We start from the raw sequence: 21,860 nt of genomic DNA, 5'->3' as shown, positions 1-21,860 counted from the left end.
AGTTTGGCTTCACTAGCCACGAGCCTTGTGGCGGTCAAACATTAGCGGTTATCATCTTTGAGGCTCCGATACACTGGTCATTGACGTAAAATGCAGCATACTGTCCAGTGGATATCCCAGAGTCGGCTGTATTTAGTTTTATGAATGCACTGTTTAAACGCAGGTTTGAGGATTGATCAAAATTCGCAAGACAGGCCCTAAAATTGGGAGAGTGTCTGAGTTTCACGTTTAGTTTGTGGACTAGACCCCCCGCATCATTGCATGCAACTCGGTTGAGAATGCCACGGAAATCCGGAACGATCCACCGAATGTCATTTACGTGAAATATTGAACGGATACCATCTGGTTTGAGATACTTTGGCGAGTTGTATGAGCTCGTAACATAGAGAGTGTTTGTTTCAACGTCCTTCTTTACAACATGTCTGACAACTTCTGGATTACCTTTGAATATGCACTGGTTTATCCTCTCCTTTTGCCCTATCGTGTAGTTGTAGAGACCAGAATGCTCGCCAATTATTTTCATTGAATCATTGTCAATAATTGGACCCTTGGATTCACCAATTTGCCTCGTCAAGAACGAGGATAGATGGACATTTCCTAGGAAACAGAGTCCTACTGAATCTTTTCTATCACGAGTTGGAAGCATTACCGTGTTGGCAATATCCCTCACCTATAGAGTTGTTAATAAACTTATATCACAAATACCTTTTTCTTTTCAAAGTCTCCAATCGGAAAAATTAATTTGCTTAGCTGCGACTGTTTTAGTCTACTGAGGAAATACGTTTGATCCTTGTTTATATCCCTCGAAAGACACAGGCGCCTTATATTATAGAACCCTCTAGAATCGTACTTACACCCTTCAAGGATGTCTAATATCTCTGGAGATCCCATTAGATCAATCTCCGGATGATCTTTTGATACAATATCATTTTTTATCCGAGCATAATGCCCTGATGCCACATAATCAAACTCCCAATCTATTGCAAATTTTAAAAATTCTCCAAACTTTATTCTGTTATTACACTCTACATCCGGGTTTGGGGTTTCTCCTTCTCTAAGAGATCGTGTTTATACTTGTAAAAACTAACCTCGAATCTTTTACTAGATGCTGAATGATGTTAGAGTAATACAGGTCTTTGAATGGTATGATGTGCAGTTTTACATCTAACATTTTACACACGTCCATGGCATACTGAATATCAGTGGCCCAGGAACAAGTTTCTGCATGTTAATGTCTTGTTAAACTTTCACGTACCTTGGGTATCGAGGAGATCCCAGACCTTTAAATAAAATGCTTCCACATGGTACCCGCGATTCTTTAAAAGCCATAATGCCACAGAAGAGTCAACTCCTCCACTTATCAACAAGGCAACCTTTTCTCTGGTGGAATATTCCTTTACTTGGTAGACATTGTGTTCCCTTTTATGTATTTTACATTCATTTTTTACGTGATTGAGTATAAGCTGAATTCCGTTTCTCCTGATTAGACCGATTCCAGATACATCTTCACCAAATTCTACGTCGCTCTGATTCATTGACAATACTTCATCCATGCTTTTACCATTTATCTTTGAGAGTAGTATGGCGAGGATGCCTCGCACTATTAAACTGTCAGATACTCCATCGACGTATATACGATTGTGTTTGTCGACAAATACTGATATATAAATCAGTGATATGCAGTCCGTTACCAGTTTATACTGGACAGATTCAGGTGCTTTGAAAACAAAATAGTCACGGAGTCCATCCTCTGAATAGAGATCCAATGTGTTAAACGTCTTGGACGATTTTAGATCTCTTGGAATATTGTACAAAATGGAAGGTGAGGGGGAAGATTCAAAGACTGAAGATCCTACTTCAGCTAGGCTCTGCAAGTACTTTGTTGCATCTTTGGTGTTTGAGAGTTTTGTCTTTATGAGATTATCAATGGAATCCTTCGTACTTTTGTTGACTTTGTCCCATGAAGCTGAAGAAGCCGCAGACTGTGGGCCTGAATAGCTATTAACTGGTACACTTTTACTATTTTTTGCGAAATTTGGACTTCTTTGAACAACAAATGAGCAACAACGTGAGGAATCCAATGAGGTGTGCCGTAGTTTCCGATTTATACAATTCCTTTCGAGATTCAGAGACACACCGACGGCTCCAAAGCCAGTTTTTACCGAATTTATCAATACGCTTGAGACAATTAGCTTATATAATACAAAGTTTGTGGATAAAAAAGCCAACAAGCGCATAACTAGACGTGAATATGAAATGGCGATGAGGTATTACAAATATGAGTGGTTTTATTAACATTATGTATGGATAAGCGATATTTGGAAAGACGTCTTTGGATGTATGTGCGAAGCGTCATCCGAGTGTGTTTTCGCTCGAGTAGACCATGTACATGATTCCATCATCTGATTTATACTTTTTGAACAGTTCTCCAAGGAGTGTTGACATTTTGGGTATTGAATTATCGACATAGAGATATATTGTTGTGTTTTCCCCGTAGTAATCTGGGTTATCCATTAACTGGCAATTGAGGTGCTTCTGCAGAATGTACTTGAACTCGCCATACATCATATTTACAGGTACGAGGAACCTGAGTATTGAATGAGAGAGGTTTGTTATTGGACTTACTTGAGTCGTTCTATTTTGAATGAGCTGTTGTGCGAAGATACACAAATGACTGGAATTCGGTTACGAAATTTTGAGCGTAACCGAGCTATTTCCGATCGTCGTTCGGCTGTGTAGAGATTTTGTAAGTCTGGCTATAGAATTCGTACCTAGAAGACTATCTATCTCTTCATCAAGTGTGTTACTCATCCCCAAAGTTGAGTGTACTGGTCATCACAGGATTACAACGTGTTTAAATAAACCTTATTTAGAGGTATAAATTGTACTATACATTGTAATGCATCGAAAGTGCGTTTAAAAGTATAAAATGACGTGGCCTGTGTAACGGATCCCTGGATGGTGCAAAGCGCAGGGGCAGAGGCTCTTTGGAGATTTTCCATTACCCATAAGTAGGACAGTAGACCTTTGTTTGTGCAGGAGCTTTCGGCCGATCCGGCCGCAGGAATGGGCGAGATAATCTCCAGAGCTGAGGTTCAATTTCTGGACGGAAACGCCGCAGTTGGCACGAGGTAAATTGACACGCAGAAAAACATGGCACATAATGAAAGAATCCGATATTTAACGGTATAGCGACTGCGAAACAAAATGAATTAGGGGCCCAAACGCTCATGAGGTCCCCTCGCATATTTGGTTCCTGGAACTCGTATCATTCTCTGTACTTAAATACGACTTTATGAAGCTATAGAATAACTTGTTTAGGGGTAACCGGCCAGGTTTCTGCTGTCTTTTAATCCATGGTCAAGTTCAGCATCAATGGACTGCAATGTGTACCAAAAGTCACGACAATCCAGTCTACAAAAGTACAAGAATATGGAAATATACTAAATTTTAAATACTGGCGCGATTTTTGCCGTTTTTGGTTTTCCTGTTTCTGCTGGGGAGATTCCACAGCTAATGGACCGCCTTTCTGATATTTCCTATCCTTTTGGCAATTTTTGTGTTTTTATGATGTAGAATGTATGGTATTTAGTGTTTAATTCATAAACTTTGCTTGCTAGGGCGCCTTTCATCATACCAGTGAAAGACTTGCGCCAAAACTCGCATTTAATCATGTCTAACAAACTTTCTCTCGTTAATATCTTCGAGTCAGATAGTACTTGTATAGATTCTGTCTCGTTTTCGCCCTGTGGACAGTTTGTATCTGCCTCTCATACCAGCTCGATTTCCATATACCATGTCTCCTCTCGTATCCACTTGACGGTGAGTTTAATAGGATAAATTACATTTTAACATTTAGACGCTTCACGACTCTGACAAAAATGGGTCGTTTAGGTCGTTGATTTGGATCCCAAAGGATAAAGACAAAGCAGCCACAAGATTGGCCGACTATCGTTTGATAACCATTGGTTTACATGCCATAGTATCGGATTGGGACCTTGAAACATTGCAACAGACTGTAAGTTTGGCTTTGACGTCCTCATAATTACCTCAGGATTCCTCTAGTTCCTATGGAGGAGCGATCTTTTCAGCATCTTTATCATATTGTAAAACATATATACTCATCGCATGTGATGATGGATCAGTTCGCATGATATCCCTATGGGATAAGGCTGATTTACCAAACAGGAAATCGCAACTACAATTTGAAAAGGTTTACGTTAGGCACACCAAGAGCATTCTTAGCGTTTGTACTCTTCCAGATGGTTCCTTCTTTTGCGGAACGTCTGATTCTCTGATTTTTATGTGCGATAACAATAGGGATGAACCTATTTGTAAGATTAAGGTCTCATCTAAAAAGAAGTCACTCAAACGTAAAAGATCAAAGTTGGCCGATGATATGGATGAAGGGGAAGATGACAAGGTTGAGGAAATTGTAAATTCCCAGATTTGGGCTTTGGTATATTTGTTCAAGCATAACCTATTGGTTAGCGGTGATTCTTTGGGAAATGTCATGTTATGGGATATCGAATCATGTACCATGACCACAATGTTCAACCAACACGATTCTGACGTCTTGGCGCTGGCAGTTGCTAATGACTCTGATACATTTTTTTCGGCTGGAATTGATAGTAAGATAACAATCTACTCCTTTAACAAAAAGAATTACCACAATTGTTCCACGGGATGGAATGTTAATGGTGTCCGTTATCTTCACCGGGGAGATATTAGATGTTTAGCTATTAACCCGTTTGATGATTCAATTGCTAGTGCTGGAACAGATGGCTTAATTTCTATTTCAAAGGGAATCAAATTTCTCAATTATAGACATTCAAAGTCGAAATTCATATTGCTTAATGTTCCATCTTGGATTGATTCTGGCATTTCCATGGACCACAGCAAAAGCCTCGTTTTGTGCAAGTATCACTATCATTGTGATATGTGGTTCATTCCAAATGACTCTTTGAAGGACGCCAAATTAGATGATCGCAGTGCACATGACGTGCCTTTAGATGGCTCCCATTCCTTTAACGAAGTAGCAAAAAATAAACCATACAAGGTAGCAACTATAAAACTAAATGAGGATGGTGGAAAGATAAAAGCAGCTGCTTTATCACCAGATGGAAATTTGATGGTTGTAGCAAATAATAAAGGATTTAGAATTTTTTATATAGACACCAGGGATTTAAAGATTTCTCAGATTAAAGTGGATCATACAGAGATCAAAGTATCTGCAATCACATTTATATCTAATAGTGAACTCGTAATAAGCCACTATTCTGCTGAGGATAGAAAGTTTGTTATTTCTTTATACAATGTCAGTGATGGAAACTTGAATCTATTTAAGCCGACCTCGTCGATTAATAAACACGTTATAAAATTTTCAACTTACGGCACATCTGAATTAATTAAAGGTATAGCTTGCTACACAATTGATGGATCCGTCTACGTTGTTGATTTGGAAGGTGATTATTTTTCGGAGCTACCAGAGTTTGACAATGGTTGGAAGATAACGTGTATAACTGTAAGCCCTGACGAGAAATATTTGGTGGCATTTTGCAACGCATTTCGTTACTACTTTTATGATTTAATGGAAAAGAAAGTTATACCGTATGATAACAATTTTATCCATCGCATTTCTCACAAAGTTACAAACAATAATGCAATGATTTATAATGCAGTTTGGTTAAATTTGCCTGTTTTTGACAAGATTATAGTCCATACTACGAATAGCATATTGAGCATAAAATTGGAACATGCTCCATTTTTAAAATCTTCTGGTGGAAGTGTTAGTAACGCCGCCAATGGTTTGAGTAAAACTCAAAGTTCTAATGTTGTAAGGAGAATGAACAAAGTTTATATAGGCCCAAGAAGATTGTACAACGCTCCTTCTATAGAACACTGTTTATACAAACCACCATCTTTACAGAAGAGAGACGATAATTGCACTAGTGACGCGGTTGGGATAAATACAATACTCCACCCTATGAAGACTTCGATGAGCATATACACTTGCATCATAAAGACAAAGTTTATAATTCACATGGATTTGTTGGTAAACAAGAACGACATTAATATTATAGCGTTCCATGTGGCGCCTCATGAGAATAGTATTTTCCACAGGAAGAAGTATGGAATGTAATTACACCATTTGTTGAATGTAGTAATCTACTAGCTTATTAATTCTACTCTTTAGTACACCTTGTATTTCCTTTTCTGCACATTTATGATTATTATGTACAAAATGTACCTGTTGTCTGATCGATTTCTTGTTCCAAACTTTGGACGAGACCCTTGACAATTTTATCTTGCTTGATCTTTTGTTCAATGGTTGACATAATTTTTTCATCGAGCTTCAGGGATTCAATTTCCACCATTCTCTAGAGTATGATTGTATTACGTTGTTTAGACATACCTTTACAGATATAGCACTGGCCCATGCTACCGCTATACTTGAAAGTTGGTTACTATTTACTGATCCGAAATAATTGTTTAGCTTCTTTTTGGCATAGCTTAATAAGTCTTCGTGGTTAGAGATTTTGCTTTTTGTAACTTTTGCTGTAATGGAATGAGTTTTGGTCTAAATGAAAGATACCGATAATTTGATGTAATTCACGTTCCTTCACAAATACAGGCTTTACTCTACAACAAATGAATTGTTAGGGTACAATAGCATCTTCTTACCCGAATAAACTGTTACAATGGCACTCTACGATTGATCTGAGTCTACACATATTGTACAGCCTGACGGACTGAGTGTACGATCTGGGCATTATGAGATCGCTCTGAATAGCAACAGCCCATGAACTAGGGTCCGGATTTTGGGTTCCATCATGTTTAAGCAATGCTAGAGCCGAGCCAATCTTCTGCACATGATCTTCCGAGGAGCATTTTAGCGATACGCAGCCGACTTTGGATAGTTTATCCTCAAATATTAGACAGTACGACAAGTAACCACCTTTTATAGACACTCCCAGATGCTTATATAATTTATTCATAATTTAAAATAGACAGTTGCGATATTAACGGTGAGAACGGACTACACATTGCACATTACGACTGTAATTAAGCAGAAAGCACTACGATACTATACATTACGGATTTATTGACCATCTTAATGAACTAGAGCCTACGATTAAGGTGATAGTAATGGGGAATGAGTGGAGGCTGAACTCGTTATTCTCCACTTTTATTTCATTTTTATCGGAACGTTGAAATCAAACATGATCGGAACTGGCGCTTTCCAAAAAGGTGTCGAGACAGACTCTGCGAATCAGCCCATTTTGTACACTTCCAATAACGAGCACATCCATCACAAGTATGAGCAGATACGTCTCATATTTGGCCAAGAAGACGGTATTTATACTCTTTTCTACAAAAAGATAATTTTACAGGAGTTGGGACGTTGTACATTACCACTTCGAGGATAATATGGATAAGCACTGAAGATTCCTCATTTTCCTATGGATTTACGTACCAAGGGATCGTGCTACATGCAATTTCCAAGGACACAAGTTTGTAAAATACATGAAACTCCCCCTTACTAATGTTACAGATCTTCACGATAAGCCCTGCGTTTTTATTCAGCTTGATGGAGACTCGTCCGATGAAGGAGATATTCCTACGGTAATGCTGGTTCCACATGACCCTGTGGAGCTTGAGGAGATTTTTAATGACATTTCCACAATGAGTAGCCTACATGATGTAGTTCCTTCTGATAGTGAAGACGACTCTGTACGTCCATATATAAACTTCACATTCATACGCAGGATGCGCATTACGAAGGAGATGAAGAAGCTGAATAAATTAAATGATCGCAAACTCAAGCATGTGTAATATGTTACTTAATAGGATCGCCCGGTTGCCTATAGTTTAATGATTATCTTGGTACATAAACATACAGCCATTGGTCAAGGATATCTTCCTGAGTTATGTCAATGTATTTGATCCTTCTATATTCTTCTGCGATAATTTCACGATAGTCTTCTATACCATTTTCAAATGCCTTTTGCACTCTCAGTCTAGTTGGCCAATGGACATTTTTAAAGTACGCTTCCATGATCTTTTTGTCTTTTTCTGGCAGCATTGGGAAAACGTGCCAGGCATTTGGCATTCTGTATTCCTGTAGATTTTTAAAGAATTCAAGATGTTAGTCAAACCATTGCGTAATCTGGACGAGTGTCCATGCAATCTGCAATTTCCTCAACCATGCCATCTTCATCCCATCGCGGAAATAGGCCGGGAGCCGTTGCCTTTCCATATTTAGCCTCAAGTCTAGGATCCATCTCAAGTAAATCACATCTTGTCCAGAAGCGTGGTTGCACATAATACTGTGATATGATTGTTGTGATGAGTTTGCACTAACCTGTAATGTTCCTCCACGTGCATAGAATATTCTGACCAGATCCGGTATTGCACCCTCGAATAAGATTTCACACAAGGGCATTTTAACATCTAATTTCATTACCATGATGTCCAGTTGATCAGGGGAAAAGTAGCTCCTAACACGCTTTACGAGTGATTTTATTTTTGGTTCATCCTTCTTTAAAAGTTCACAGTAGTTACCTTTGAATTTGCTGTTTCGACGAGAAATTGTTACATACCTGCAGTTGGTCTCACTATCCAGAGAATTGGTTTCTTTCCTTTCTTGGTTATTGGCTCTGAATGTGCAGCGAGCTTTAGATTTTCAATGCGATCCTCTAGCTTCAATCTTCCTTCCGGAGATAGTCGATAGCCGTATGGTTTCTTGTCAGGTTTTATTGTTGAATGTAATGGATTATGACGCGCTTGAAGAGTACTAGGGTCCTTTTCTTCAGAGAAATTGCCATATGCTTCTGAAGAGCGGTTTTTTGCGATTTCTTCTGCCACAATTTCGTGCCATCTTTGGTTCTTGTTCCTAAAGTAATTAAGATATAAATCACTGGGATTCTAACAAGTTTGTCTTTGATGACGTATATTCCTTGTAATTATCGAATTGGTGATGTAGAAGGTTCTTCTTTCGCTTTTTTGCGTCTGGTTTGTCAGTTTCTTCCTGCTGAGATGAGTTAGAACTTGAAATTTGAACCGTATTTTTTACACATCTTTGAAAATATCCCGGATTTATAAAAGAGCTTGATTCCTTGATATGTAACGATGCGCTGTAGTTTATGAGAAGACAGGCTATGACTAGGAGACTTGTGCACAAGCTTTCATTGGAGAGGACTCCAAAATACATTAGAATACAAATGTATCAAACTATATGTATTCTGTTTTTAAGTAAATAAACGGCGGCCCGGGTGGGCCGTCTTAGCATAGCGGTATTGCGTTTGATTCGTAATCAAAAGGTCATGGGTTCGAATCCCATAGACGGCTTTTGATGTCGAGTGGATTTCTTTTCATTATTGACTGATTATTTCAATAATTTATCGTAGGTAGATGATGTAAAAGAAATTATGGCTCTTTTTTAAGTGAGAGTAAACTATACATAAAGAGTACCTCTCGCTTGTAGACACTTTCATCATTCTCAATTGGTGTTTCCAAAATAATGGGCATATTCTTAAAATAGCCGCTGTTTACTATAAACTTGAATGTTTCTTCTGATAGCTTTCCCTTGCCGATATTTTCGTGCCTGTCTAGACCACTTCCCAAGTCCGATTTGGAGTCGTTGAGGTGAACAGCGGAAAGATATTTTAGTCCGACAATCTCATCAAACTGCTCCATTATGCTCTTAAAGTTACTTTCTGTACGAATATCATATCCTAATTTCGCATGTGTGAGTTTATATTTGACAAACCAGCAGCGAATAAATGACAAGTATCGAGACAGACTCCAACCTATAAATGTTTAATGAAGATAAAATACAAATGAATTCGCACTAACTCTCGATTTATTGTGTACGAGGGCAATTATATCTCTCAAATCCTCAAATTTTGAACCGATAACGTTCTTTTGGCCGGCAGCATTTTCAAGAACAATTTTGACCTCATTGGTAAGCTCGATGGCTTTATTTATGCATTCGGCTATATTTTTGATTCCTTCGGCTTTGGAACACATTCCAACTGTGGACCCAGGGTGGAAATTGTAGAGCAAGATTCCTAGTTGCTCGCAACGTTTGAGATCATCCATGAAATTTTCAAAGGCTCTTTCACGTTTTTCAGGGTCTGCATGAAATGTAAATATTACTAGAGTATAAACCTGGATTAGCCATATTGATTAGATAGGAACCATGTGGAAGAATATATTTTGGTTCGTAACCACGTGCTTTTAATCCCTCCTTGAATTTGTCAATACTTCCAGGAGTCTAGGGAATACATGAAAACGAGAAGAATAAACAAACCAGAGGTGCGCAGCTCCATCTACGTTGATTCTTTAAAAACAAAGCGAACGATTGGCCTAAAGTGGATGAGAAGACGAATGAATAGCAAACCGCAAATGTTGAATGCATTTGTAATGGACTGTTCCGGTCCTCCTGAGGCTGATATATGTGCACCAATATATACGTTGGACAGCTCTCTCATCTTTGCAATTTTATTAAATGCTTCTTGCGGGTCTTCTTTCGGATCTGTACGGAGTTTGTGATATAAACAGAGGAATTCGAACCCAAGGTAGGCATAGTAGCCCAGCTGCTCTTGACTGGACTTGTAGCTTCAAACGTAAGTTTAGTCTGAGTGGCCTTTTTAGTGCCCTTCTTATCAATTCCTGTCTTTTTAGTAGACGTGGACTTTCCATTCTCAGATTTCACCGCCATGATGCTATAACTTGCTATAAAATTCTGAAATTTACGTTAAAAATCAGACCATATGCCGCATTACCTTGTAAGTAGTTTCAATTTGACCGATTCCTGGTCCTAACGAACGGCAAGTCCGCTGTACGAATGTGTAAGGAGCCCTCGCAATAAAACTGCGCGATACGTTTGACAAAACTAGAGCATACTTTACAAAAACAACCAGAGGTGTACGATGCATAAATAGGAATGAATAAATCTAATTTGGATAGCAAAAGTTGGGTAGACAGACTTCATTCAGGGCAGGGCTCTTTAAATTAGAGTGTCTATTAGAGCGTTTCTTAGACTATGATTGTCTATGATTGACGAGTTCAAGTCCGAGGGTCTCGCGAGCTTGAAGATCTTTTCCACAGTAGCGATTTCAGTGGCGGTAGTAGTCATACCGCAGAATGCCACCCAGTCATTCACAACGATACCTATTAATAGATTATACGATTCCAACTTTTCATACCTGATCCTATGACGTCTGAGCCACGATTTATGGTTCCCGATGTGAGTGGTATTTGTAGGAGTTGAGATAATTCTTCCATTTCGTTTGTTGTTGTTTTGACATGTACGAGTCCACCTTTATTTTGGAATCTCGTATAACTCCCTATTAGTACATCACCTGCGATAGAAGCTCTAAAGACCTCGATTCCCAAGACATCTTCTACAATCTCTTCGGTTTCCTTATCCATATCCACGTGGATAAGTCCAACATAATCGTTTGCAGATATACAATTGCCGAGGGCTGATAGCCGTTCATCTATTCTGCGAATTTCCACCGAATCTGGCAGCGAATTCCTCAGGTGCCTCAGCTCTTTATCAGTGCAGATACTTGAGACAAGTAGACCCCTCTTATTGCCTGTGAGTGGTTAATACAAGTTAAATTAGAGATTAATCGGCGTACCTACTGAGACTCTTCCAATAACGCGCGTCCCTCCGATTGTTGTATGAATAACTGGTATATGAGGTGTCAATTCGGCTTCGAAAACACTGGCAAAATTACTAGACGACCCTAGCGATACCAAAGCATACGAATTTGTCAGTGTAGAGAAGACTCCGACCTCGTTGCTATTCTCGTATTGAGCTCCTGTAGTAAAATTTGATTTTTGGGCATAAAAGGAACAAACTTATCGCCATATTTACTGATCTGGTAAATATAGTCTAGAACTTGTTTGTATCTTAAATCTGAGAAATTATAGCCACATTTAACGAAAATAGATACTGACCCGAGAGTAGTGCCAGTGCCTTGTAAGGTCCAGATTCGTCGGTCAAATTGAGACTTATGATCACAATTTCCATATTTTAGAATGCCAGCTTTCATTTAGATAATGTCAAACAAAAGTGACGTGGATAATACTCCACAGAGCCAAGAACTGGCTGAAGATGACCATGATCAAGTGGAATATCCTCAGTCCAGCATCAATGTAGATAAATGGACCTTAGAAGATGTGAATTTAAAACGATTCAATCTCATTTCAACCAGGAAGGCTCCGCCAAAGGTCGTTAAAGAACAAGAGGAACGTGATACAAGTCCGCCAGATTCAGAGGAGCAATTGGTCATATCGGAGAGCAAAAGCTTTGGAAGGACATTCAAGGAGTTAGGAGTACCTTCATGGCTTATAGATATAGCTGATAGTTTGCATATAAAGGCACCTACGAAGATACAGGAGCTTTGCCTTCCACCAGCTTTTGCTGGAAAAAACATCATCGGTTGTGCACAGACGGGTACTGGTAAGACAATTTGCTTTTGTTGGCCTATATTAGTTGCTCTTGACAAGGATCCGTACGGTGTATTCGCACTAGTCCTGTCCTCTTCGAGAGAACTTGCGTACCAAATTGCTGATCAGTTTAACATTTTTGGTGCCCGGATGAACATTGACGTTCTGGTTTGTGTTGGAGGAGTTGACATAGTCTATCAAGCCATAAAAATGGAATCTAGACCGCATATTGTTATTGGCACTCCCGGAAGGATAGCCGATCAGGTTGACATACCGGAACGTAACATTTCAAAAATATTTTCAAATGTAAAGTATCTCGTTTTTGATGAAGCTGACAAACTATTACATTCTAGCTTTCAAACTCCAATTCAATCGATTTTAAAGTGCCTACCAACTACACAATCTGGGAGAATAACATATTTGTTTTCAGCTACAATTACAAATGCCATCAAGGCTTTATCATCTTCATTTTCCGATAGTAAATTCCATTTTTTTGATGTAACTGAGGGGAAAGGCCAAAATTCTGTTTTCAACGAATTAAATATAGATCACAAATATATCTTCCTTCCTCAACATGTCCATACTACCTATTTGGTATATTTGTTGAAGGAAAAGTTGATGGAGTCGGAGCGAGTGCAGGGCATTATATTTACTGCTACAAAGAAGAGGTGTCAAATACTCTCTCTTGCTTTAGAACAGCTTAAATTCAAGGTTACTTGCATACACTCCCTCATGAAGCAGAGGAAGAGGAATGCATGTTTGGCTAAATTTAGGTCTGGTACTTGTAACTTGCTCGTTGCAACAGATTTGGTTGCGAGAGGTATTGATGTACCATCCGTTCGTTTTGTTATCAATTTGGATATGCCAAAAGTTACCGAAGATTATATACATCGCATTGGTCGTACTGGGAGAGCTGGTACTAGGGGTTTAGCACTTTCGTTTATTGATGAGAAGGATGTGGATAAGCTAAAGAATATTGAAAAGGAGATCGGTATGAAGTTTGAAAAGTACGACGTTGTTGATAAGGAAGCTGTAAAATTACTGAATAAAGTTACCATCGCCACTCAAAAGGCTCTTGTCTTTTTAGAGGAAATAGAGTACGGCAAAGATGACTAATCGCATACCATAGACTATTTATCATAATATATAACATGTTACACTATAAATTCGGTTATAGTTAGAATATCTATCATTGCAGGTGTGTAGTGTGGATGTGCAGATTCTTCTTTTGATAACTATTACTAATTTTATATTTTGTGTTACAGACAGCCATTTATTTTAATTTAAGGACTATGGTAACTTTAAAATAGGTTCTATGCTGGCTCTGTTCATAATAAACGTCGTAATAGCCGTTTTATTAGAAATCGCAACATGTCGCTCAGTTAATTTTAAACAAGACCATGTATTGACCCATGGAAGTGATTTAAGGAATCCAAACCCATTTCTTGGTAATATTAAGACCAACAACATTTCAAAATTGCCTGGAAGGCAGGATTCTGTACACCATGGAAGGAATTCGAAGGGGAAGGCTACAAGTGTAGTACATAGCGGCATATGCAGAAACTTATTTTCTAGGGTTGAGCTTGTTTTGGGTTCGAATGCGTTGGATTCTATCAGTTCTGCAAATGTGTTGATAGTTGGAGCGAACGAGTTGTCTAATAAGGTTATAGCACATTTCATACGATCAGGAATAGGTTCAATTTGTATCTGGGACGATGATACTCAAAAATCTAATCGTTTGGTGGAGCGTATTTCGTTATTGCATCCGGACGCCAATATTAATATATTGAAAAGCGAACCAAATTTTGAGAAAGAAGCTTCTACTTACAGGGCAATAGTATTTTTAAATCAACCGTTACAGTCAGCTATAGAAGCAAATGATAGAATTCATAACAAATGTAAATTTGTTTTTGCGTCTACAATAGGTGCATACGGTTTGGTATTTTCAGATTTTGGTACTAATCATCTTGTTACTACCAGATCTGATGATAAGTATCCAGAACACTCATGCAAATTTACATCTGCGGGAAATAAAACTTGGTTGGAAACAACGTCCAAAGTCCAAAAATCATTCTATTCTGAAAATGATACGGTTAATCTCACATACGCCCATTACCTTCTAAATGAAAATAAAGGCGAGACAGACATTCAGGTTTTAAAGTGCAAAGTATCCAGAGTAGTTGAAGAAAATAATAATGTCAAACTTCTTATTGACTTGGACACTAGAGGATGGCCTCAAATGACTGTCTCTATAAGCAAAGTTGATGAACCATTCTTCCTCGATTTCGCTCCACTAAGTCATTTTATAAAGTCAATTTTTTCAAAGCAGAGTTATTTTACCCTTTTTTTGGATAAAATATTCCTTTCAAACCCAGCTGGTAGGCTTTTAATTACTCCAAAATCGGGGAATATTTTTAACAATGATCATTTATCTGTCATTTCTTCCTTTTTGGCATTTGATCAAATGGCTTTTAATTTTACTGGAACAATGGATTTTGATTGGAATTACCACAGATACTTTATAGATTTATGTAGGAAAATTTATCCTCAATGTGACGACGTTATAGCATCCAACTTCAACAAGTTGAGACACTTTCACATACCACCGATTGATTTTATGGTTGGAGCATTTGTTGCTCAGGAGACTATCAAGGGGATCACTAACATATTTACTCCTTCAGAGCTCGTTCTAATTGACAGAAGCGATTTGTTTCTAAATAAATCCGGTAACGTAGATTTTGATATTGTAAAGAAGGTGATGAGCATTGTTTCAAATTATTCATATCTAGTAGTTGGTGCTGGTGCATTGGGATGTGATTATCTTAGGATGTTAGCTGAGATGTCTGTTTCGAGAGTAAATGTATTTGATGATGATACCGTTGAAATTTCCAACTTATCAAGACAATGTTTGTTTACCCCGGATGATGTAGGCAAGGGAAAAGCTGAATCTGCAATAAAGAATTTAAATCGTTTACATGACAACACCCTAAAGGACTATAAGTATCACAAATTATTGTTTACCGACTCATTTGAAACAAGGGCGATTGTAAATTCCATATGGTCTGATAAAACAATTGCTCTATCTGCTGTTGATAATATGCAAGGAAGAATAACTCTCGATAATTTTTGTATAGAAAACAACATACCACTCGTTGAAGCTGGTATCCATGGAATGAAATGTAGCACTTCTATATTTATTCCACACATTACCGAATCATACTCGAGTACAATGCAAGATAAAATGTTGGTAAATGACAAAAGTAGTTGTACGGTTAAAGGAATACCAAAAACAATTGAAGATACTGTACATTATTCTATGGAACTATTTTCATGGTTGTTTGATTCTCAACATGTTTTTATTAATAAATTTATGATGGACCCTGTAAAAACTTTAAGACAAACCATGGATCACGGTCATGATTATTTTTTGAATGCTATTCAAGTCATCAAAGATAATTGTGATATATTATCCTCAGAATCTGAATCAGAAATTGATAAAAAGATTTTAAAATGGGCTAACAAAAACTATTTGAAATATATTGGATACGACTCACCACTTGGAGATATATGGATATCATCGTTAATTAGGTTAAAAACGGGATGTTTGACTCCAAAGAAGTGCAAAAAATTGACTATCAACGAGAGTTTTATAGATGAAATAAAATCACAAGTCATAAGGTTTTTGACCGCCTTTAAAAGGAAAGGAAACAACTCTGAATTATCCAAGGGGTCGTATGAAAAATGCTTTAGAGCAATATCTGAACTTTTTGAAGATAAAAATGTGAGAAAAGCACTAGAGTCAGCAAATTTTAGTTATTCATCGATTTTTTTTGAGGAAAACCGTGAAGATTGTCTAGATTTTATTTATGCTACAAGCAACATGAGAGCGTTCAAATACAATATTCACCAAAAAGATAAATTATCTATTCTAGGTATTGCAAAAGCAATTGTTCCTGCAATTTCTACCTGCGTTTCTATTGCAGCTTCGACCTCTTTGTTGGAGGTTTATAGAATAGCTATCCTATCGCAATATAATATCTTTGGACATGATTCTGATTTAAAATCCACAAATTTCAAGAATAGCAAGGGGATAATCGGAGATATTTATTTGTCACTTTACAATGATGATATCTCTATTTGGTTCTCATTGTCTGATAAAGGGCTACGATGTTTTAATAAAAACAAGTTAATAGCAACATTAAAACCATTCAATTATCTGAAATCAAGAAACCATTGCAATTATTTTAATCATCACTTTTTTAATTTGTCTATAATGAAACACTTTTCAAACCATCCCAACCCCCCTTATATATTTCAGGTGACAAATCCAAATGCCAGTCTATACGGGTTGTCACTTTCCTTTTGGGATTATATATTGGTGGATGAACAGTCTGCACACTTTTACAATTTTAAAACACACAAGAATGTTTTTAAAAAGAATGGCATTCTAGTTGGAGAGTTGGTGAAGTCCATAGAAAACATGTTTGATGTTATTGTTGAGGGATTCGCTTCTCCTAGCGGTTACATTTTAATAAATGATCTCAACAATAGGTCCTCGCTAAGTGATCTATTTTTTTCACCTACAGGACAAGTTGTAATTAGCATTTTAGCGTATGATAGACACTCAAATAAACGTATAGAATTGCCAGATATCAATTACAGAATGTGATTTTACAAGGATTTACCATATCTGACTTTTAAAACAAATAGTTTTACAAATTTGTACCTGTCAATACTCTTAATGACGGGTTATTTAATGTAGTAATATTAACCTGTGTAAATGTATTGCAAATTTTAAATGAGTTTTTTTGACCTAAAGAAATTTCTAAAGTAATAAATGTAGAATATTGTTGAGAATATGACAAAGAGACTATTTGCTATTGCAAATTTGGCCAAAAGGTGATAAGTTTCTGTGGCCTTTACACTGGTTTTATCAATGGATTGAGTTCCTATTATTTGTGCCTTGTGGAATGCTGAAAATTCATCCAGGACGTTTTGTATGCGAGCATCGACTGGATCTAAATGTGAGCTTTTTGCAATGATTGAATAGTCTCTAGCGTCTGCTCCATATTTCAATGTAAATGTGATAAAGGCGCCAGATGGTGGCCCTGTAATACAAAAAATGACCGATAGTCCGCGTATCGTTGTGAATGAAACCGATGCAGGTTTTGTAATGTCCTTTTCATTGTATACGTGTTTGTCTCCCCCCTCTTCCATGATAAAGGCAGAGAGTCCTTCTCCAGGGGCCAAGCTAGCGGCTGAAAACGTTATGTGTGTGTACATATCCTTTCCTACAACTTCAGATATGCAGAATTGTTCATACGGCTTGAGATAAGTGGTCGCATCAATGTATCCGGCCGAGACATTTCTTGTTACGTAGGAAATGAAGAACAAGGCCGATACTAGGCACCAAATTTGTGTAAAATAAGCTTTACCGATCATTATGAATGTCAAAATACCGATTTAAACCTATGTAACTGTCCAATATGAAGATTCAAGAGAATGTGTTACTAGATGGTCTCCATTAAATGTAATCCCGTAAACCTGAATCCTTAAATTTAGAGTATGTTTATATTACACTATCCCTACTCATTTGGCTAATTTACAAATGGATTGTTCTGATCGACACCAAATATTTTGACTTGTGGTGATTTGCCGTGACCGCGGGGTATCTCAGACGGTATCATAGAGCTCACCTTTAGGGTAAGCATCTTTAATCCACAAGTACCATTATATTCCCATGTGTGGTAGTATTCTAAATAATGGCGCGTTTTTATCGCATATAAGCGGATTTTAAGATCGCAACTTTTGAGGGAGCAAAGTATAGATCATTTAACAGGGTACAATGGAGGAATATAGCTCTGTCAAACGAAGACGTGCATCACATCCAACGGATAGTGGACATATCGCTCCAACAAAGTTGAATAACCCGCTACTGATACAAGGATGTAGCATTTTTGACAAACAATACAACGAATCTACGGTACATGACGCGGTATATAAGATGGTTACGGAAAGTATGGAAGGTACAAAAGACCCAATGTCCATTGAATTGGTATTTCAGATTGGTCATTTGTTGAGCCTTGCCCATTCCAAGAACATTGTCCTACCAGTTGAAACAGAAGCAATATTGGATTATGATTCCACAAAGGTTAAATTTGTACCAGGAGTATCTACTTCTTGCCTTGATTCCTTATATCTAAACGTTTTTACAAGTAAAGCTGGTGATTCTAGGCTTGTACCATACGCGGATTATCTTGAAATAGAGTTGAAACTACCATCAAATGTCAAGGTAGAGGACCACCCAAAAGACGGTTCAGATGGATATCACCATTCTAAACTCTTTAGACTTGAATATACTCACGATGAGGATATACAGTTTGGAAATGTGAGTTCATTTAGTAGAAATAATTTAAACGACCTGATAGTATATAGACCAAAGTCTAATAACCACTACAAGGTCTGTATTAATTCCGTATTTCCTCTGCCAGATGATACTGGCGATTTTTCTTCAGCCACCGGAATATTGTTTCGTAATGTTAGGGTTTACAGATCTGACAAGACAGCTAATGTAAAAAATGTCAAATTCCAGCTGGAAATTATAGATCAATGGGATATTGGAGTAAACGGAGAGTTGAAAAAGCTTTCAATTGCCGAAATGATGAAGGTATTTTACCAGTGCTTTATAAGACAAAATTCAAATGTACCTATCCCTAGTTTTATAGATTTCGATAGTGCTGAAGAGGCCAAGAAGAAACTCATTCAATTATATATACGACCTTCAGCACACAACAAACAGCTATATAGACAATATAAAAAGCTTGTAGAATGTAAACCAAATAGATTTGACTATATATTGTCAATGTTGGAGTCTAATATGACAATGCTTTTGGAAATATTTGATTCAAATTCTACTGAGTCTGTAGAGCCTTTGGATTACTATCCAAATATGTTTGGTGATACAACAGAGTCGACTCAAACGCATTATGATACTAGGGTAATCGTAAGACAGAAAAAATCAATAATAGAGGCTCTAAGAAAGTCAAATAATCTTATAAAGAGAGTTCTTATAGCATTTAATGTAAAACATGGTTCAAGAATACTTGATTTAGCATGTGGACGTGGGCAGGACCTCAACAAATATGCCTCTCTAGGAATTAAAAAATTCATGGGAATAGATATATCGTATAGAGAAATCGCAGAAGCCAGAAGACGTTATTCGTCTAGACGATTGCAATTAGGATTTAGTGCGGAATTTCACCATGGCAATCTTTTGGACAACAAAATGTACTCAATGTTTATAAGGAATAAAAAATTTGATGTTGTCTCCATCCAACTCGCTATCCATTATATACTGCAGGATGAGCAGTCTTCTACATTCTTTTTAGAGCATGTGTACAGATCTTTGAATGATAATGGGTTGTTTATTGGTTCCACAGTTTGCTGCAATCAAATTTTAAAAGGACTATCCTCTAGCATTCCTTGCAAAGTATCCGAAGATTCCGGTTTGTGATTACTATATTAATTAATTTGCTTTTAGGTACAGCCAAGTGGGAGTTTGGGAATCCGGTTTTTAATATCGCATTGCACGAAGATGCCGTTAATACCCTGCTGGACGGTGAATTTGACCCGGAGAAAATTGATTACACCGCAGTAAGTGATAGAATAAACACACAATGGGGATTAAAGTATCATTTCTTTTTACTGGAGTCTATAGATGAAAGCGAATTCGTCGTCCCCTGGAAATCTTTTGTCAATTTATGTTTTAAAATCGGTTTTAGACTCGTACAAACGTATACCTTCCCAGAATATTTGGAAATGGCAAACTCTATGCTTTCTGGTGGTAACAATACAAAAATATCGCAAAGAGTCATCGATGAAGTGGGTGAACATCTCAAGTTTATAAAATCATATCCACTGTCTGATGACCAAAGCCACGTGTTTTCTCTCTACAAGATCTTCGTATTCGAGAAGATAACAGGAAGAGACAAGCTATATATGCAAGGCGTAAAGATTAAAAAATAATTTTTGTTTACCCGTTACATTATCGCTACACCGTCGGATGACCCTATTGGGTCATCCGTTCGAGGTGCACGTAGATCATTCTAAGTTAAATGTCAACTAGTAACAAACGTACTTCCGGCTCCCAGGGCTACGGAAGTAGTTATACCAATCCTTACACACCATGGGCCTATTTGAGGGAAGATGAGCTGGAGGTCCAGTTAAACAAGTTCAAAACTGTTTATACTGACGTTATCAATAAGCTCATTAGATATGACAAGCAAAAGATATTCAGATTCCCTGTGGATACCACGATCGTAACCGATTATCTCACATACGTCAAACATCCGATGGATTTTGAGACTATGCTCAACAAGAACGAAGAAAGAGCGTACCAGGATGATATTAAGGTATTTGATAATGATGTGTCGCTAATAGTAGGCAATTGTAAGATATACAATGCCCCTGAGACTATTTTCTATGAAGCCGCTCTTAAGTTGGAGGAGGTGTACACGAAGCTTAGACCATCTCTTTTGAAGAAGATCACAGACATATCCAATGGCATCAGAAAACGTTGTTTGGGGGCAAGTTCAAAGTCTGCAGTGCGTCAAAAGAGCTATCCAAACATCCCATTGCCCACAGAGGTAAAGCTTCCACCGCAGCCACTGATAGAACCTTTGAAGCCCAAACACATTATAAAACCTGAGCCAGCTCCAAACCCTTCTGAATCAGTGGATAACAGTGAAACACAAAGCATAGAGGGGGAATTGCACGATGTTGTAGCTGCCGTTGCAGCTGCCAGAAGGAAGAAGAAAAAGAACGATATGACAAAGGTCAAACCACTTGTTTTAAAACAGGATAAATCAAATCCAATATCGAATGCTATACAGATTGCACTAAGTGTTTCTGGGTTAAACAATGAAACATTTGGAAAACTTATGAGTAATTTTAATGGATTTCACAAATTGCTAAATACACTAGACATAGCACAACATCACTTATCAATGAATCCACATTCCAAGACAAAGTGGTTTAATCAATCAATGAAGCCACTTAGACGTATAATTACACATTTTGAATGGAAAAAGACTTTTGATTTTCCAACATCCGCTGGAAGGAACAGCATGTTCCGTAAGATACAGATTTTAATGTCACGATTAAAGAAGGACACTTATAAAAAGAGTGTAGAAGACTTCATAGGTCAGGAAAACTTGGAAAAAGTGAATGAAGTTTATCCGAATTTATCAAACACACTTTCTGAGCTCTGTATACCATACCAAATATTGTCGAATACGACTGAATTAAGATTTTAAATGCTTTGTAAACATTGATTTTCACAGAATGCACTTTCTAAGAATTGTGTGTTTTCGTCTAGTGCATTGTTATGATGCCCA

The 21,860-nt window shown here is 37.5% G+C and overlaps 13 protein-coding genes and 1 non-coding gene across 14 annotated transcripts, besides 1 other annotated feature; 7 read left to right on the top strand and 7 right to left on the bottom strand.

Moving 5' to 3' along the window:
* Window positions 1-34: 34 nt before the first annotated feature.
* On the bottom strand, window positions 35-2,237 carry BEWA_020540 (tRNA 5-methylaminomethyl-2-thiouridylate-methyltransferase, putative; the record flags this gene model as incomplete). Its single annotated transcript, XM_004828816.1, has 4 exons — window positions 35-670; window positions 706-1,054; window positions 1,089-1,221; window positions 1,256-2,237. The coding sequence occupies 4 exons, from the start codon at window positions 2,235-2,237 to the stop codon at window positions 35-37; spliced, it is 2,100 nt and encodes a 699-aa protein (XP_004828873.1).
* Window positions 2,238-2,254: 17 nt separating this feature from the next.
* BEWA_020530 (hypothetical protein) lies at window positions 2,255-2,926 on the bottom strand. The gene is made up of 3 exons (XM_004828815.1): window positions 2,772-2,926; window positions 2,626-2,731; window positions 2,255-2,587 (listed from the first exon to the last, which is right to left on the bottom strand). The coding sequence occupies exons 1-3, from the start codon at window positions 2,809-2,811 to the stop codon at window positions 2,353-2,355; spliced, it is 381 nt and encodes a 126-aa protein (XP_004828872.1). The 5' UTR covers window positions 2,812-2,926; the 3' UTR covers window positions 2,255-2,352.
* A 746-nt stretch (window positions 2,927-3,672) lies between these two features.
* BEWA_020520 (hypothetical protein) lies at window positions 3,673-6,142 on the top strand (the record flags this gene model as incomplete). The annotated part of the gene is made up of 3 exons (XM_004828814.1): window positions 3,673-3,822; window positions 3,860-4,018; window positions 4,055-6,142. The coding sequence occupies 3 exons, from the start codon at window positions 3,673-3,675 to the stop codon at window positions 6,140-6,142; spliced, it is 2,397 nt and encodes a 798-aa protein (XP_004828871.1).
* Window positions 6,143-6,998, bottom strand: BEWA_020510 (hypothetical protein; the record flags this gene model as incomplete). The annotated part of the gene is made up of 5 exons (XM_004828813.1): window positions 6,143-6,216; window positions 6,251-6,380; window positions 6,416-6,558; window positions 6,596-6,642; window positions 6,685-6,998. 5 exons carry the CDS (start codon window positions 6,996-6,998, stop codon window positions 6,143-6,145), a joined length of 708 nt encoding a protein of 235 aa, XP_004828870.1.
* Window positions 6,982-7,009: a sequence feature (AT_rich).
* A 214-nt stretch (window positions 7,010-7,223) lies between these two features.
* Window positions 7,224-7,805, top strand: BEWA_020500 (hypothetical protein; the record flags this gene model as incomplete). Its single annotated transcript, XM_004828812.1, has 4 exons — window positions 7,224-7,356; window positions 7,395-7,514; window positions 7,556-7,734; window positions 7,770-7,805. 4 exons carry the CDS (start codon window positions 7,224-7,226, stop codon window positions 7,803-7,805), a joined length of 468 nt encoding a protein of 155 aa, XP_004828869.1.
* Window positions 7,806-7,879: 74 nt separating this feature from the next.
* Window positions 7,880-9,214, bottom strand: BEWA_020490 (hypothetical protein; the record flags this gene model as incomplete). Its single annotated transcript, XM_004828811.1, has 5 exons — window positions 7,880-8,122; window positions 8,160-8,330; window positions 8,366-8,565; window positions 8,604-8,896; window positions 8,934-9,214. 5 exons carry the CDS (start codon window positions 9,212-9,214, stop codon window positions 7,880-7,882), a joined length of 1,188 nt encoding a protein of 395 aa, XP_004828868.1.
* A 65-nt stretch (window positions 9,215-9,279) lies between these two features.
* Window positions 9,280-9,351, top strand: BEWA_020480. Its single transcript has one exon. It is a non-coding gene; the product is annotated as a tRNA-Thr (tRNA).
* Window positions 9,352-9,429: 78 nt separating this feature from the next.
* BEWA_020470 (apurinic/apyrimidinic endonuclease, putative) lies at window positions 9,430-10,726 on the bottom strand (the record flags this gene model as incomplete). The annotated part of the gene is made up of 7 exons (XM_004828810.1): window positions 9,430-9,737; window positions 9,773-9,812; window positions 9,859-10,139; window positions 10,174-10,279; window positions 10,316-10,371; window positions 10,406-10,540; window positions 10,579-10,726. The coding sequence occupies 7 exons, from the start codon at window positions 10,724-10,726 to the stop codon at window positions 9,430-9,432; spliced, it is 1,074 nt and encodes a 357-aa protein (XP_004828867.1).
* Window positions 10,727-10,999: 273 nt separating this feature from the next.
* Window positions 11,000-11,976, bottom strand: BEWA_020460 (translation initiation factor 6, putative). The gene is made up of 4 exons (XM_004828809.1): window positions 11,875-11,976; window positions 11,652-11,834; window positions 11,214-11,606; window positions 11,000-11,178 (listed from the first exon to the last, which is right to left on the bottom strand). Exons 1-4 carry the CDS (start codon window positions 11,882-11,884, stop codon window positions 11,015-11,017), a joined length of 750 nt encoding a protein of 249 aa, XP_004828866.1. The 5' UTR covers window positions 11,885-11,976; the 3' UTR covers window positions 11,000-11,014.
* A 14-nt stretch (window positions 11,977-11,990) lies between these two features.
* Window positions 11,991-13,581, top strand: BEWA_020450 (DEAD box ATP-dependent RNA helicase family member protein; the record flags this gene model as incomplete). Its single annotated transcript, XM_004828808.1, has 1 exon — window positions 11,991-13,581. The coding sequence occupies exon 1, from the start codon at window positions 12,076-12,078 to the stop codon at window positions 13,579-13,581; it is 1,506 nt and encodes a 501-aa protein (XP_004828865.1). The 5' UTR covers window positions 11,991-12,075.
* A 199-nt stretch (window positions 13,582-13,780) lies between these two features.
* Window positions 13,781-17,134, top strand: BEWA_020440 (ubiquitin-activating enzyme E1, putative; the record flags this gene model as incomplete). Its single annotated transcript, XM_004828807.1, has 1 exon — window positions 13,781-17,134. The coding sequence occupies one exon, from the start codon at window positions 13,781-13,783 to the stop codon at window positions 17,132-17,134; it is 3,354 nt and encodes a 1,117-aa protein (XP_004828864.1).
* A 125-nt stretch (window positions 17,135-17,259) lies between these two features.
* BEWA_020430 (hypothetical protein) lies at window positions 17,260-18,104 on the bottom strand (the record flags this gene model as incomplete). The annotated part of the gene is made up of 1 exon (XM_004828806.1): window positions 17,260-18,104. Exon 1 carries the CDS (start codon window positions 17,905-17,907, stop codon window positions 17,260-17,262), a length of 648 nt encoding a protein of 215 aa, XP_004828863.1. The 5' UTR covers window positions 17,908-18,104.
* A 206-nt stretch (window positions 18,105-18,310) lies between these two features.
* On the top strand, window positions 18,311-20,490 carry BEWA_020420 (mRNA guanine-7-methyltransferase family member protein; the record flags this gene model as incomplete). Its single annotated transcript, XM_004828805.1, has 2 exons — window positions 18,311-19,970; window positions 20,006-20,490. The coding sequence occupies 2 exons, from the start codon at window positions 18,311-18,313 to the stop codon at window positions 20,488-20,490; spliced, it is 2,145 nt and encodes a 714-aa protein (XP_004828862.1).
* An 89-nt stretch (window positions 20,491-20,579) lies between these two features.
* On the top strand, window positions 20,580-21,779 carry BEWA_020410 (bromodomain containing protein; the record flags this gene model as incomplete). Its single annotated transcript, XM_004828804.1, has 1 exon — window positions 20,580-21,779. The coding sequence occupies one exon, from the start codon at window positions 20,580-20,582 to the stop codon at window positions 21,777-21,779; it is 1,200 nt and encodes a 399-aa protein (XP_004828861.1).
* Between the last annotated feature and the right edge of the window lie 81 nt (window positions 21,780-21,860).

The sequence above is a fragment of the Theileria equi genome, chromosome 1 (assembly GCF_000342415.1).
Source record: "Theileria equi strain WA chromosome 1, complete sequence".
Classification (NCBI taxonomy): domain Eukaryota; phylum Apicomplexa; class Aconoidasida; order Piroplasmida; family Theileriidae; genus Theileria; species Theileria equi.
This window is presented reverse-complemented; position numbering and strand designations above follow the sequence as displayed.